This window comes from Arachis hypogaea, chromosome 14, assembly GCF_003086295.3.
Source record: "Arachis hypogaea cultivar Tifrunner chromosome 14, arahy.Tifrunner.gnm2.J5K5, whole genome shotgun sequence".
NCBI lineage: Eukaryota > Viridiplantae > Streptophyta > Magnoliopsida > Fabales > Fabaceae > Arachis > Arachis hypogaea.
Genome location: NC_092049.1, coordinates 101,683,861 through 101,698,203, shown reverse-complemented (window position 1 = coordinate 101,698,203; position 14,343 = coordinate 101,683,861). Strand labels below are relative to the sequence as shown.

The following is a 14,343-nucleotide window of genomic DNA, read 5'->3' as shown; positions in this document are numbered from 1 at the left end:
GGTTTTGTTTTGTTTTTATTTTATTTTTGTTCCTTTCATTTTGTTTCTTTTGTGAAACACTCTTATGAGAATTGCATGCTTATCAAAGGGATGGACTGAGTTTCACTACTGAAGAATTTGAACTAATATAAGACACAGGTGATAACTAATCCAGCACATATATGAAAATTCCAAATTATGAATTCAGCGCCTTAAATTTATTCACCATAATAAATAAATTCAATTCAAATTACTTAATGTATGAGAAAATATTACTAGGATTTAGGGAGAAAGCAGCAAATATTGATCAATACTCTATTTTATTTAGAAATTGTTATAAACTGTAGAAATCTTAGTGTATGAGTACAAAAAATGTGCAGCGAGAAAGAGAAATAAGGAGAGCTTGTAGCCAGAATTGAAGATTTATAAACTCTAATTTTGTGGTTTATCTTGTGCTTATTTTAGGAGATTTTATCACCTTTTCTCATATTTATTCAATGAAATGGCATGGCTTTGTAATTCTCCCTTGATTTGTGCTAAAGTGTAAAAATATGCTTTTTAATACCTTAAATTGGTAATTTTTATTCACCTTTGATTCTACTAGATGCCTTGATGTGTTTGTTAGTGAATTCAGGTTGAAAAGGCTAGGAATGAATCAAAGGAGTGAAGAGAAAAGCATGCAAAGTGAAGAACTCATGGAAAAACAAGGATTTAGAGTGCATTCATGGACGCGCACGCGCAGCAGATGCGCACGCGTGAAGATGAAGTCGCATGGCGACGCGCACGCGTACATGACGCGTATGCGTGGATGGAAAAATGCCAAGCGACGCGTACGCGTGACCCATGCGTACGCGTCGATACTCGCACGTGACCTCATTAAAGTGAAAACGCTGGGGGCGATTTCTGAGCTGCCCAGGCCCAAATTCAATTCATTCCTGAGGCTATTTCATGCAGAATTCAAGCTGGGGCAAAGGGGGGACACTTAGTTGTAGAATTGGCATCATGTAGTTTAGTTTCTAGAGAGAGAAGCTCCCTCTTCTCTCTAGAATTAGGGTTCCTAGGCCAATTGCATCTTAGATCTAGGCATAATTTCTTGATTTCATCTTGTTTCCTTTACAATTTTTTGCTTCTATTCCTTCATTGTTCCTAGTTCTCTTGTCAATTTTACTTTCATGCCTCTTTTATGTTTATGAATGCTCATGTTGGATTTGGTTTACAATTAATGCAATTTGATGTTTGATGTTCCTTATTGTTGATTTGAATTGTGAATTTTACTTTCCTTGCAATTGGTAGTTCGTAGATTTTACTATTTCTTGCACATTTACCATGCTTTCCTTTTATACCGTCCAAGTGTTTGACAAAATGCTTGATTGGATGTTAGAGTAGCTCTTTGAGCATTCTTGGCTTGAAAAAATTGATTAGGCAATCTTGAGTCATGAAAACCCAACCTATGTTGGTGATCTAGAGTTGTTAGCTAATATTATTTCCAATGACGCTAATCTTTTGCTAATTTAATTAGTAAGTTGATTAGGACTTTTGAATTGAGATTAGCTAGTCTTATTAGACTTTCTCCGAGTGTGAGGATACTATGATACCTTCCTCCATCGTCGGGAATGACGTAATAAGATAAATTCTTGTTTATCATTGTGATATGATTGATTAGTCTTGTTTGACGTTCTCCCTATGTGAAGATAAGATGATACCTTCTTTCATTTGCCAGAGTTGACTAAATAGGATGGATTAATCATTGTATGACTAGGATAGAAGACCTATATTCTCAATCTTTTCCATGAATATCTCTCTTTGTTAATTGCTTTCTTTAATTGCTTGATTGATTTACTTTTCTTGCCCCTTTATTTTCTTGCCCTTTATGAAACCAAACCCCTTGTTCCTTCATAGCCAATAATCATTCACTTCATTGCAATTCCTTATGAGATGACCCGAGGTTTAAATACTTCGGTTAAATTTTTATTGGGGTTTGTACATGTGACAAAACTATATTTTTGATTGGGAGGATTGTTTGTTGGTGTAGAACTATACTTGCAACGAGATTTCAATCATTTAAGGAAATTTTAGACCATCAAAGCAAATTCCTTTTCATCAAAATGGTGCCGTTGCCGGAGAATTTCAATGGTGCTATGTTGTTGGCTATTGTACATATTGTGAATAGTTTGATTTTTGGTTTGTTTGTTAGTTTTTGCTAGTCGTAAGATTTTGCTCTCTTTGTTTCTCATTAGTATTTTTTTTTTCACTTTCACTATGAATTCTCACAACTTTGGCTATGAGTGTGGTTCTAACTATGTTGTAGGAGATGGAGATTACAATGGCAATATGCATCAAGGAGGGAACAATCAAAGGTGGGAGAAGCCCCAAGCTTATGATCAACCTTCATGGCGACAACTTCTACCAATGTACTATGAACAAGTGCCATTCCAAGATGCATATCAACCTAAGGTGTGCAATGACCCTAATTGTGGTTGTCAACCACAGTCATCATATGCATATGATCCCCCTCCTCAATATAGTCCTCCACCATACTCACAAGCCTCATACCGCCATTCACCTCCATATTATCCCAACCCATATCCACCATACCAACCACCATATGAACCGTACATAGAACCACCACAATTCCAACACAATTACTTCCAAGAACCACCTCAATACACACTATCTCCATGCCCTTACCAAGACAAACCACCTTCCAATTATGAATCCTTTCCCCCAAACAATGAACCCTCTCTTACACCACCTCTAATGGATGAATCTCTCCAAAGCCTCAAGCTACAACAACAACAACAAAGAGTCATTGGCTCTTACCTCCAAGGGCAAGAAGAGAAGTTCAAGAAGCTAGAAGCCGTGATGACCGCCGTAGCGGAAGTCGTTAGCAACATGGCCTCCTCCCGCCTAAGCTCAAACAATCAAGGCACTCCCATTGTTGAATGTGGAGAAGCAATCAAGGAGCATAGTGAGGGAGTGAATTTGAAGCTTCAAGGTGAAAAAGAGAAACCAAGGCATGACTTGCATCAAGAGGAGGAAGTTGAGATCATTGGTGTTAAGGAAGTGGATAGAGAGTTGAGGGAAATTGATCAAGTAGATTCCATCATTAGTGATTTTTTGTCCACACTGATCAATCTCCTTGATGATCTTGTTGAACCTTCTTCTATTGGGATAGAACGCGACGTTAAGGAGGACACACAACCTCCAAAGCATATCATGGTTGAAGACCTTGAAGAGGTTGGCCAAGAGATAGATTCAATCATTGATGAATTCCCATCCACAATTGAATCCTCTCCTATTGGACTTGGCATGGAGATTGAAAAAGAAGATATCTCACATCCCATATCCTTGGTGAGCAATGATAAAGAGATTGAATTGGAAGAAAGCTACCAAGAGGAAGAGGTTGAAGTTGGGAAAAGTTGTCAAGAGGTGGAAGCATTCAAGGAAGAACACACGAGAGTGGACCTCGCATTATCTAAATTTGGAGAGGTCACCCTTCCTAAGTCACCACCATCATCTACACTATTCAAGTGGGTAAATTCCTTATCTCTAAGCTTTCTAATTCCACTTGAATATGGGTTGCTTAAAACGGATGGTCAACTTAGAGCCCTTTGTGGATTGAAGAGTAAGGGAGAGTTGGATAGTAGTTGGCGTTTCAATTCTAGGTTCATTATGGTTAAGAGGTCAAGGTTGACATGCAAGGGTTGGTATCTTGCTAAATTGTATGGATCTAGGAGGAGAACTTGGTGCTCTAAGGAGGATTCTATGTGTCAACCACCCAGACGGAAGAATCATGATGATCAATTAGAAGATGGGTGTGAAAATAAGATATGGGATCCTGGATCACAACATGAAGATCAACTTTGGAAGCTCATATCTTGGGTAGAACTTCACCCAAGTTTGGTGAAGACAGTTGGAATTTCTGACAACCAATTGAGGAGCAAGCATCCTTGGAGATTCAAGGATGAGTACAAGCATAAGCTACCATGATGAGGAGATCTCAAATGTCTAACTTAAGGACTTAAACTAAAAGTGCTAGGTGGGAGACACCCCACCATGGTAAACTCTTTCCACTCTCTTGTAGATATAGTGAATAAGTGCTTTGAGTTACCATTGTAGGTAGTTTTCCCTCTTCAGATGTTCTTCTTTTCATGCTTTGGTTGTTAGTTGCTCTAGGTTGCACCCTAGTGTTGGATTGCACTTTGCTTAAGGTGAAAGTTTCCTTGTTTTTCCATTTCAAAAGTTTCAAAAACCAAAAAGATTTTTGATAATTTTGTATTTTAGTTGGTTTTGAGTTGAAGGTAGTGTTAGGAGGATTTTTAGCTGTTTTTGGTGCTTTTGAAAAAAAGGGGGGGAGGCACGCGTATGCATACCTTACGCGTACGCGCTGATGTGTCAACGCAGTTCCCATACATCATACCCGAGAGTTATGCCAACTTGGTGCCAAAATTGTGCCTCTGGCATAATTCTCGTTCTGCGCGTACACGTCGATGCGCACCCCCTCCATCCATGCATACGCGTGCTTAGCGCTTCCGCGTCCATCACCTTTCTGTCCATCCACACGTACGCGTACGCGTGGATTCAAAATCCTTAACCCCCAAGGACGCGAGGAGCCCTAGCCAGACGCATCCCTTTACCATTCACCCTCCAACATTCCGTTTTCATCTCCTCCTCCCTCCAACACAAACCACCATCGCTACCCCCCTTGAGCTCTGCAACCACCGCCAACTCCAGCGACCCACTGCCGCCGTCCACCACTTTCCCCCCTCCTCTTCTCTTTTTTCTTCCCTTCTCTTTCCCTCGTTCCTCCTTCCTTTCTCTTTCTCTCTCTATCAACCGTTCCTTCTCTGCCGCCACCAGAACCGCCGCGGACCTCCATTGCCATCGGCGTACTAACCACAACCATCACCCACATCATCTCTTCCCTTTTCTCCCTCTCTCACCTCGCCTTGACAGAAGAGAAGCTCCACTTCTCTGCTCCACCAACCATCCCCCTGCTTTGTGCCACCGGTGAACAATCCAGTCGCTGCCATTTCTGGGCGGCCCTGCCCTCTCCCTTCCCTTTCCACCTCCATCTCTGTTCTACTTCCAGGTTACCCATGCTTTCAATCGTGCTCTGTTTTTATTTTTCCTTTGTTAGTTCTATTCTATTAATTTTAGCTATGATTAATTTTTGTTTGATTAAGATAGATAGAATTGCATATGGTTAGGTAGCTAGGATGTGGTTAGAGGATTTTAGGCCTGATAAGTGCTCCGTTCTTGTTATCTTAAATGGCTGAATGTTATTTGCTTACTTGTTGAATGGTGATGATATTGTTCTGTGTATATCTGCTTACTGCTGTGTGAATTTGGATTCATGTGAATTGTTGATTGCTGCCTTGCTGAGTAATTCTACTTAATGTCGCCTAAACCATATGAACTTGTTGCTTGTTACATGTTTGATGGATTCATATGTGTTAGTTGGCTGCTTTTTGTTATCCAGGAACGTCCAATTTACTGCCGGAATACTACCAAAATTTTTGGAAGCCATTTGTTATCAACTTGCAACTTAGGATTGAACTTGGCACTTGCTTGATTTGATAATGGTTTCAATTTACACCAAGTTCAATTCTTAAGCTGATTTGGCCAGCATTCCCTCTTCATTTTGATTCCCGCTTATGTGCATTACAATTGGTTAATCAAAGGACTAATTGACGAATTTCTGTGTCAAATAGCACCTTGGTCAACTATGTCAAGAAGAACCTTCTTTGTGTTTTTCAACATTTATTCAAGTTTAATTTAAATGCTTTCTAACTTCTTGGTTCAAGTTCAATTGTTAATTCTACTTAACCAATGAAGCTTTTCACATTATGTCACCATTTGATTTTCACTTGTCTTTTCTTGATAGAGGTTCTTACATTTGTAATAATTGGTGATTCCCACTGGTGTAGCCCTTTCAATTTGACAATGTTTTCAAAACCTTCTTAGTTACACCAAGTGCATGCTTCACTTCTTCCAATACCAATTATTACAAACTTAGTGACCTTGTGCATTGTTGATGACTTGCTTTCCATTGTTTGCTTTATGCAATTTATATCTCATCATCAATGACTTGCATCATTCTCATGAACGTGAGTGTGCTTGTTTCTTGTGATTTGTGTACTTCTCTTCGTTAAGCTCTATAATTGTCATGCCACTAATTTCTAACCGCTTTTCTAACTTTTGACTCAATTAATTCTCTAACTCCACTTTTTAGTTTTCACTTTAGCCCTTACACATTCATTTGAGGCGTGATAATTGTGGTAGCTTAACAAGCAAGCACTTTGCTAGCATTGCATGAATTTCTTGGTTTGTATCCTATTTGGTGTTTGATCTCTATTTTCTTGCATTCCAAGAATTCTCTCTTTTAGCTCACTCCATGAATATGTCAATCTTTGCTTTATACTCCTCTACTTGGCTTAATTGTTTATATCCTGTCATATCTGTTTTTCAGGATGTCTGACAGAGGCAAGGGAAAAGCAAAGGTTACCTCTAGGAAAAGGAAGAAATCTCAATCTTTCGCTGCTTCTCCCTTCTCTGATTATGCCAAGAACCCTCTTTCAGAGAAGGAGAAAGCAGATCAGCTACTACCGCCTACTGACGGAGACAGGTTTCCTAACCTGTACTGTGAGCTCCGCCTCCCGACCTATCGGCAAAAGAATCTCAACATAGAGAAGCTGGCCATTCCCGCCAATCTGAGGCAATCCATTGAGACCCGTATTGAGGGGATGGGCCTCTCTTTTGTTGCTAGGGAGCTGACTAGGGTGAACACGTCAAAGATTCAGGAGTTTTACTGTAATTTCTTTAAACCGACCCTTGACTCGATTCACCTGAGAGGCAGACGGGTACTGATTACAGAAGCTGACATTGAGGATGCACTCCGCTACCTGCCCAAGACCAGTGATACAGATGCCTTTATACAGGCTGAGGTAGAGATGCAATGTATGACATATGACTATGATGCCTTGAGGAGTATAGTTGCCACCCCGGACGCCCCTTTAGAGATGGATGCTGACCAGACAAAGCCCAAGGGGATGCTATTTGTCCATCTGACAAGGGAGGCTAGGACATGGCAGCAGATCCTTGCCCACTATGTCATGCCAACCACGCATTTTACTGAGATTCCGGTGGACATGCTCGTTTTGATCCGATGTATTCTGGAGGGGAAGGAGGTGTACTTTCTCCGATTGATCAGGAGATTTATGTGGCGAGCACATGTCCGAGGCTCACTCCCATTCCCGACTTTGGTCACTGAGATGGCTCGGCGAGCCGGTATTCCATGGAGCGCGGATGATGAGTCACTACCCCCAGTCCACAGAAAGGAGAGCTTTATTCCATGGGGGACATGGGTGAATGAGAAGCCTCCAGCCCGGCGTCGATCTACAGCTAGAGCTTCTGCAGCAGTGACACCTGGCCCTTCATCTTCTTCAGCTGCAGTAGGACCATCTACAGCACCAGCAGCACCTATTGCACCACCACCACCAGCACCCCAGCCGACATATCTACTGGTACATTGTCTTTTTCGATTAATGGAGCGTAGCGAGCATCACATCATGCGCCGCCTTGATCGTGTGGATCAGATGCTAGTAGCACTGGGCACCGAGATGCCCCCGATTCTAACCCTTCTTTCGCAGAGGAAGAGGAGCATGAGGAGGAGCAGGCTCAGTAGCCAGAGGCACCCACTCAGACCCAGGCTACCCCGGAGGCGCAGCAGACCTCTGTGGAGCCACAGCCTCAGCCCCAGCCAGATGCGACCGTTGACCCTCACCCCGAGTCCGAGCCATAGCATTGAGGACGATGCTTCATTCTAAGTGTGGGGAGATCACCGTCGTCATCGTCGGTGGAGTTGCTATTTTGGGTGATAAGTTCGCACATCTATCTCTTATTTTGTGCTATTTCTAGTATTTTGCACTTTGCTTTATTTTGTACTTTTGGGATTATTGTATATATTAGCACCTTGGATACTTTTATTTTAGTTTGTTGCATTTTACACCTTGGTTAGTATACATTTCATATTTTTAGTTGAATTTGCATTTGTAGTTGATAGTATATATATATATGTAGTTGTTTTAGTTTAGTGGTTGTGGTTTGAAAATTGGATTATTGAAGCTTGGTTTACCCTCTTCACATAAGAGAATTTGGTTTAATTGAAAAAGAAGGGATAAACTAAGGATTTTTAACTTTCTCAATCACGACATTGCATTTAGGATACATATAATAAGCTCGGTCAAAACAATGAAATTTTTCAAAGAATTTATCCATAGGGCACCACACCAATTGATTGAAAAAATTTTTTGTGTGATTGAACTTGCTTGAATCATATATTTTGTGAAGCATATTTTTGAGCTAAGAACACAAGCATGTGAGATTTGAGCCTAATGGTGTGGTTACATCTTATAACCACTTATTTTCCTTCTTGTGTGTAATTGTTCTCTTTCTATGATTGTAATCTTTGATTTGTTTAATTCTATATGTCCATTATTTTGTGTATACATGCACTTATATGATTGAGGTCATTGTTTCATTAGCTCACTTACCCAAATAGCCTACCTTTTATCTTCCAGTGTTAACCAATTTTGAGCCTATGCTTAACCCAATTGTTCCTTATTTTAACACATTACAAGCCTAAAGTGAAAAATAATAAATGTCCCTTGTTTGGATCTTTGATTAGCTTAGGCTAGTGAGAGTGTTTACTATTCAAGTTTGGAGAGATTTGGGAATATTGGTTGGGATAAAAAGGGTGTTTTGTATTTCTATAATTGGAAATTGGGTGCATACTCATGTATTAATCAAATGTTTATACCTTATGCATTGATGTAAAAAAAAATTAAAAATTTTGAGAAAAACAAAAGAAAAAGAAATAAATATGGAAAAGAAAGAAAAAGAAAAGCAATGAAAAGGGGACAAAATGCCCCCAAGTAAAGCTCAATAAGAAGCAATGCATATGAGTTGTAATCCAAAAGAGAATGCATGAGTGTGTGGAAAAGTGAAAAATGGGTAGTTAGGTTAGCTTCTAAATTGTATAGGTTGTTATATAGGTTAGGTGGGAAGTTTAGGTTAATCAAAGATTCAAATTCTAGTCCACTTAACCATATATGACCCTACCTTGACCCTAGCCCCATTACAACCTATGGAAAAGCCCTCATGATATTTGTATGCATGCATTGAATAATTGTTGATTGTTAGATGAAAAACAAATCTTGAAAAGTATGATTAGGGGAGAATTGAGTGAATTAACCCCAAACACTTGAGTGACTAGAGCAGATACACATCCGGTGAGGTTCGATTACTCAATTACATGTTTTCACCATGATCATTCTTCTTCATGCAAGTTTGTAAAATCTTTTTGATAATTCAATACAATTGTGGGTTTGGTTTGGTTTGAATTGATTCCTAGTGCTTTAGCCCTTATGCTTACATATGTTTCCTTGGAAGTGATTTGTTTTGACCAAGTGATTGCATTTATATAGATAGTTGCATTTCGATAAGTTGCATCTAGGTAGTTTACATTGGATAAATGTTGATGCCCTTTCTTTCTTTCTTGAGTTTAGCATGAGGACATGCTCGGTTTAAGTGTAGGGAGGTTTGATAAACCCCAATTTTGTGGTTTATCTTGTACTTATTTTAGGGGATTTTATCACCTTTTCTCACATTTATTCAATGAAATGGCATGGTTTTGTAATTCTCCCTTGATTTGTGCTTAAGTGTAAAAACATGCTTTTTAAGCCCTTAAATTGGTAATTTTTATTCACCTTTGATTCTACTAGATGCCTTGATGTGTTTGTTAGTGAATTCAGGTTGAAAAGGTTAGGAATGGATCAAAGGAGTGAAGAGAAAAGCATGCAAAGTGGAGAACTCATGGAAAAACAAGGATTTAGAGTGCATTCATGGACGCGCACGCACAGCAGATGCGCACGCGTGAAGATGAAGTCGCATGGCGACGCGCACGCGTACATGACATGTACGCGTGGATGGAAAAATGTCAAGCGACGTGTACGCGTGACCCATGCGTACGCGTCGATACTCGCACATGACCTCATTAAAGTAAAAATGCTGAGGGCGATTTCTGAGCTTCCCAAGCCCAAATCCAATTCATTCCTGAGGCTATTTCATGCAGAATTCAAGTTGGGGCAAAGGGGAGGGGGCACTTAGTTGTAGAATTGGCATCATGTAGTTTAGTTTCTAGAGAGAGAAGCTCCTCTTCTCTCTAGAATTAGGATTCCTAGGCCAATTGCATCTTAGATCTAGGCATAATTTCTTGATTTCATCTTGTTTCCTTTATAATTTTTTGCTTCGATTCCCTCATTATTCTTAGTTCTCTTGTCAATTTTACTTTCATGCCTCTTTTTTATATTTATGAATGCTCATGTTGGATTTGATTTACAATTAATGCACATGTTTGATGTTCCTTATTGTTGATTTGAATTGTGAATTTTACTTTCCTTGCAATTGGTAGTTGGTAGATTTTACTATTTCTTGCACATTTACCATGCTTTCCTTTTATACCGTCCAAGTGTTTGACAAAATGCTTGGTTGGATGTTAGAGTAGCTCTTTAAACATTCTTGGCTTGGAAAAAGTGATTAGGCAATCTTGAGTCATGAAAACCCAACCTATGTTGGTGATTTAGAGTTGTTAGCTAATATTGTTTCCAATGACGCTAATCTTTTACTAATTTAATTAGTAAGTTGATTAGGACTTTTGGATTGAGATTAGCTAGTCTTATTAGACTTTCTCCGAGTGTGAGGATAATATGATACCTTCCTCCATCGTCGGGGATGACGTAATAAGATAAATTCTTGTTTATCATTGTGATATGATTGATTAGTCTTGTTTGACGTTCTCCCTATGTGAAGATAACATGATACCTTCTTCTATTTGCCGGAGTTGACTAAATAGGATGGATTAATCATTGTATGACTAGGATAGAAGGCCTATATTCTCAATCTTTGCCATGAATGTCTCTCTTTGTTAATTGCTTTCTTTAATTGCTTGATTGATTTACTTTTCTTGCCCTTTTATTTTCTTGCCCTTTATGAAACCAAACCCCTTGTTCCTTCATAGCCAATAATCATTCACTTCATTGTAATTCCTTGTGAGATGATCCGAGGTTTAGATACTTCGGTTAAATTTTCATTGGGGTTTGTACATGTGACAAAACCATATTTTTTGTTGGGAGGATTGTTTGTTGGTATAGAACTATACTTGCAACGAGATTTCAATCATTTGAGAAAATTCTAGACCATCAAAGCAAATTCCTTTTCATCAAAGATCAAGATGAATTCTGAAATACAATGATGAATCTTATCTAGTTAAGCTACAGGTTAATTTGTATATATACACAGTCTATGAACTAACTCACAACTAACTTCTAACACATGCTAACTAACACTAGTTAAGTTCTAACTCTAGCTGTTAGGACTAACTCATACAAATAACTAACTTTTAAACTACTTTGTCTAGTTGGCAGTAGTTACACTATAAATATATGTAACTAACTTAGTATCATTCTTTTTTACTTATTGAGTTTTATCTCTTACATCCTCCAGCAAGCTAGAATCATGAAAATTAATCATTCCTAACTTGGATTGAAATGTGCTGAATGGTCAAAAGGCAAGGACTTTCATGAAAACATCATGTAGTTGGTTGATGGATGAAACTAGTAGGAGATTTATCTTTTCACATTGAGCTTGATCTCAAACCACATTACACTCAATCTCAACGTGTTGTAATTTGTTCATGGAAAACGGGATTGGCTGCTATGTGCAAGGCAAAGTTATTGTCACGGTATAGTCTAATTGGTGACCTTAAAGGAAGCTTGGAGTCACGAAGGATGTAAGACAGCCACAAGCCTTCATAAGTGGCCAGAGCTAAGGCACAATACTCTGCCTCAACAGAGGATCTAGCCATGGTCGTCTGCTTTTTGCTCTTCCACGAGATGAGTGATTGTCCAAGGAAATAACAATAGTCAGACACGGACCTATGAGAATCGGGACAAGCTCCCCAATCAGAGTCTGAGTATGCAGTCAAAGAGAGATCAACAGGGGGGAAAAAGGATGGTATTAGCAGGGCTTGCTTGAGGTATCTTAAAACATATAGCCCCGCTTTAAAGTGTGAGTCCGTGGCATAGTCGAGGTATTGATTGAGCTTACTGTCAGCAAAAGTGATGTCCAACCAAGTATTTATGAGGTAAATTAAGTGACCTATGAGACGTCGATAGGGAGCAAAGTTCTCCAATCTTGTACCACTGCCCTTGGACAGTTTCATAGGTATGGAAGCTAGCTTGGCATCCTCCATGCCAAATTCTTTCAGAAGTTTCAAAGTGTATTTACGCTGATGCAAAACCAAAGCTGCTGCGAGCAATCTCCATACCAAAAAAAATCAGTTACCCAAGTCCTTAATTTTGAACCTATTATCAAGCAATATTTTGACAGCTTGAATGTCATATGAGCTATTACTAGCCATAAATAAATCATCATAGTATATGAGAATACAAGTGAAATCGTGAGATGAAACCATATTGAAGAGGCAAAGGTCAGCTTCAGACTGAGCATAGCCAAAATGTGTAACACCCCGTTACCCTAGCCCTTACTTCATGCCGTAAAGCTAAGGATAACAAAGTGACACAACAGATCTAAAGCTCATATAATAATATATAGTGAAGGAAATAGAAATACGATAAGCCTGATGGAAAAATATACCTCAAGGACATAGAAACAGAAATAAAAATTTCATGTTTTTCATGTTTCCTTTCTTAAGAATAGTATTGGCCCTTCCTTGGCACCTCATCCACTACCGGCTGCACTGACTGAAGAAGGGGAGCTTGTGGTTGAGCTTGAGCAGAACCTGGATGAACGCCTTAACAAGTTAGGAGAACTTGAAGTTCTAGTGAAATGATTGAACCTACCAGATTTTGAAAGAACTTGGGGGTTGGCGGAGAAGTTGAAGCTGGCGTTTCCCTCTTTTCACCTTGAGGACAAGGTAGATCTTCGAGGGGGGTGGGAAATTGTGACAAACCCTGATAGCCAAAAAGTTCAGGAAAAATATGAAGAAATTACTCCTTTTAAATATGCATATAGGAGGACAGGAATAAGAAAGGCTCCGTGAATTTAGGGAGTTAGTTATAGGAGAGAGAGATATATAAATAGAAAGTAAGGAGCATTGGTTTTAGGTAGGAAAAGACTAAAGTGAGAATTGTGGAGATAATTGGCCTTCAAATGCCAAACATTATTTCTGTTATAGTCATATACTCTTATTCAATATATTCATTCACTGGTTTGGGATTATCACATTGATACTTCCTCTCCAATAATTCCTCACACCACTTCTATTCTTGTTATTCGTGACTATTCATACTACTGCTTTTTTACACTCTCTCTATCTAAATCCTCTTCTACCTTCAGTGATACCAGAGAACCTTACACATGACCAACATATTGTTAGAAGTTAGATAGTTCATAGGCTGTGTATATATAAACACGACTTATATCTTAACTAATTGAGATCCATTATCATACTTCAAAAATCATCTTGATCTTCATTTATGGCTCCAAGCTTTGTCCCTGTTTCTCTCTCTCACTGTACATTTTTTGCACTCACACATAGGTTTCTACATGGTACAGTGAGCTATCACATTTATAGTACAATTACACCTCTTCTCGAGTCTTTATCATCTCTTCCTCTTCTTTCTTTTCTTCTCTTCACCTCACGTCACCATCCATACCAATCCATGCATAGGTTGATGAGTTCCGATCATGAGGTTTAGAAAAGAGGTTTCTGTTCTTGTTTGCGTCATTCTCTTCACGACACTGCAACGCATCGAGATTGAGAGCTTCAGAGAGCCGTTTCTTCTTGGTGAAGGTCGTGAATTGACTCTTTGGTGTGAATGTGTAACAAATATTAGAGGGCCTGGGCACGTAAAAGAAGGCCATGCTGCCCATTCAGAGAACAATCCTAATACTCACTCTGCAAAGCCACAATTGTTGGAGGGAGAGTTAGTTACAAATCAAGGACAAATGGCAAGCAATCTGATAAATCAGGGACCACGCAAAAGCACAAGAGTGAAAGCTACTAATAGGAGACTGGAGAATTATGTTCTTTAGCGTATTGTGGTGTTACTTGTTCTCTCTCGTAATTGTGGATTCAATATCGTTCTATTCCCCCTTTCTCTTCCCTCCGCTCTCTTACACTAAATTCCCCGGCTAATTTCTATTCTCACATTCTTGACAGGTTCAATTAACTGGAAGAATGCATGGTCATATCCCTCTGGTGCTGATGTTACTTGAATAGATCATTTTTTCTTTCTATACATTCTCATTGTTTCATTAGTTTACCACTTCATTGCGCTC

The 14,343-nt window shown here is 39.2% G+C and overlaps 1 protein-coding gene across 1 annotated transcript; it reads right to left on the bottom strand.

The window, feature by feature from the left end:
- Positions 1–11,713: 11,713 nt before the first annotated feature.
- On the bottom strand, positions 11,714–12,292 carry LOC140178642 (secreted RxLR effector protein 161-like). Its single transcript, XM_072215849.1, has one exon. The coding sequence runs from the start codon at positions 12,290–12,292 to the stop codon at positions 11,714–11,716; it is 579 nt and encodes a 192-aa protein (XP_072071950.1).
- Positions 12,293–14,343: the final 2,051 nt, after the last annotated feature.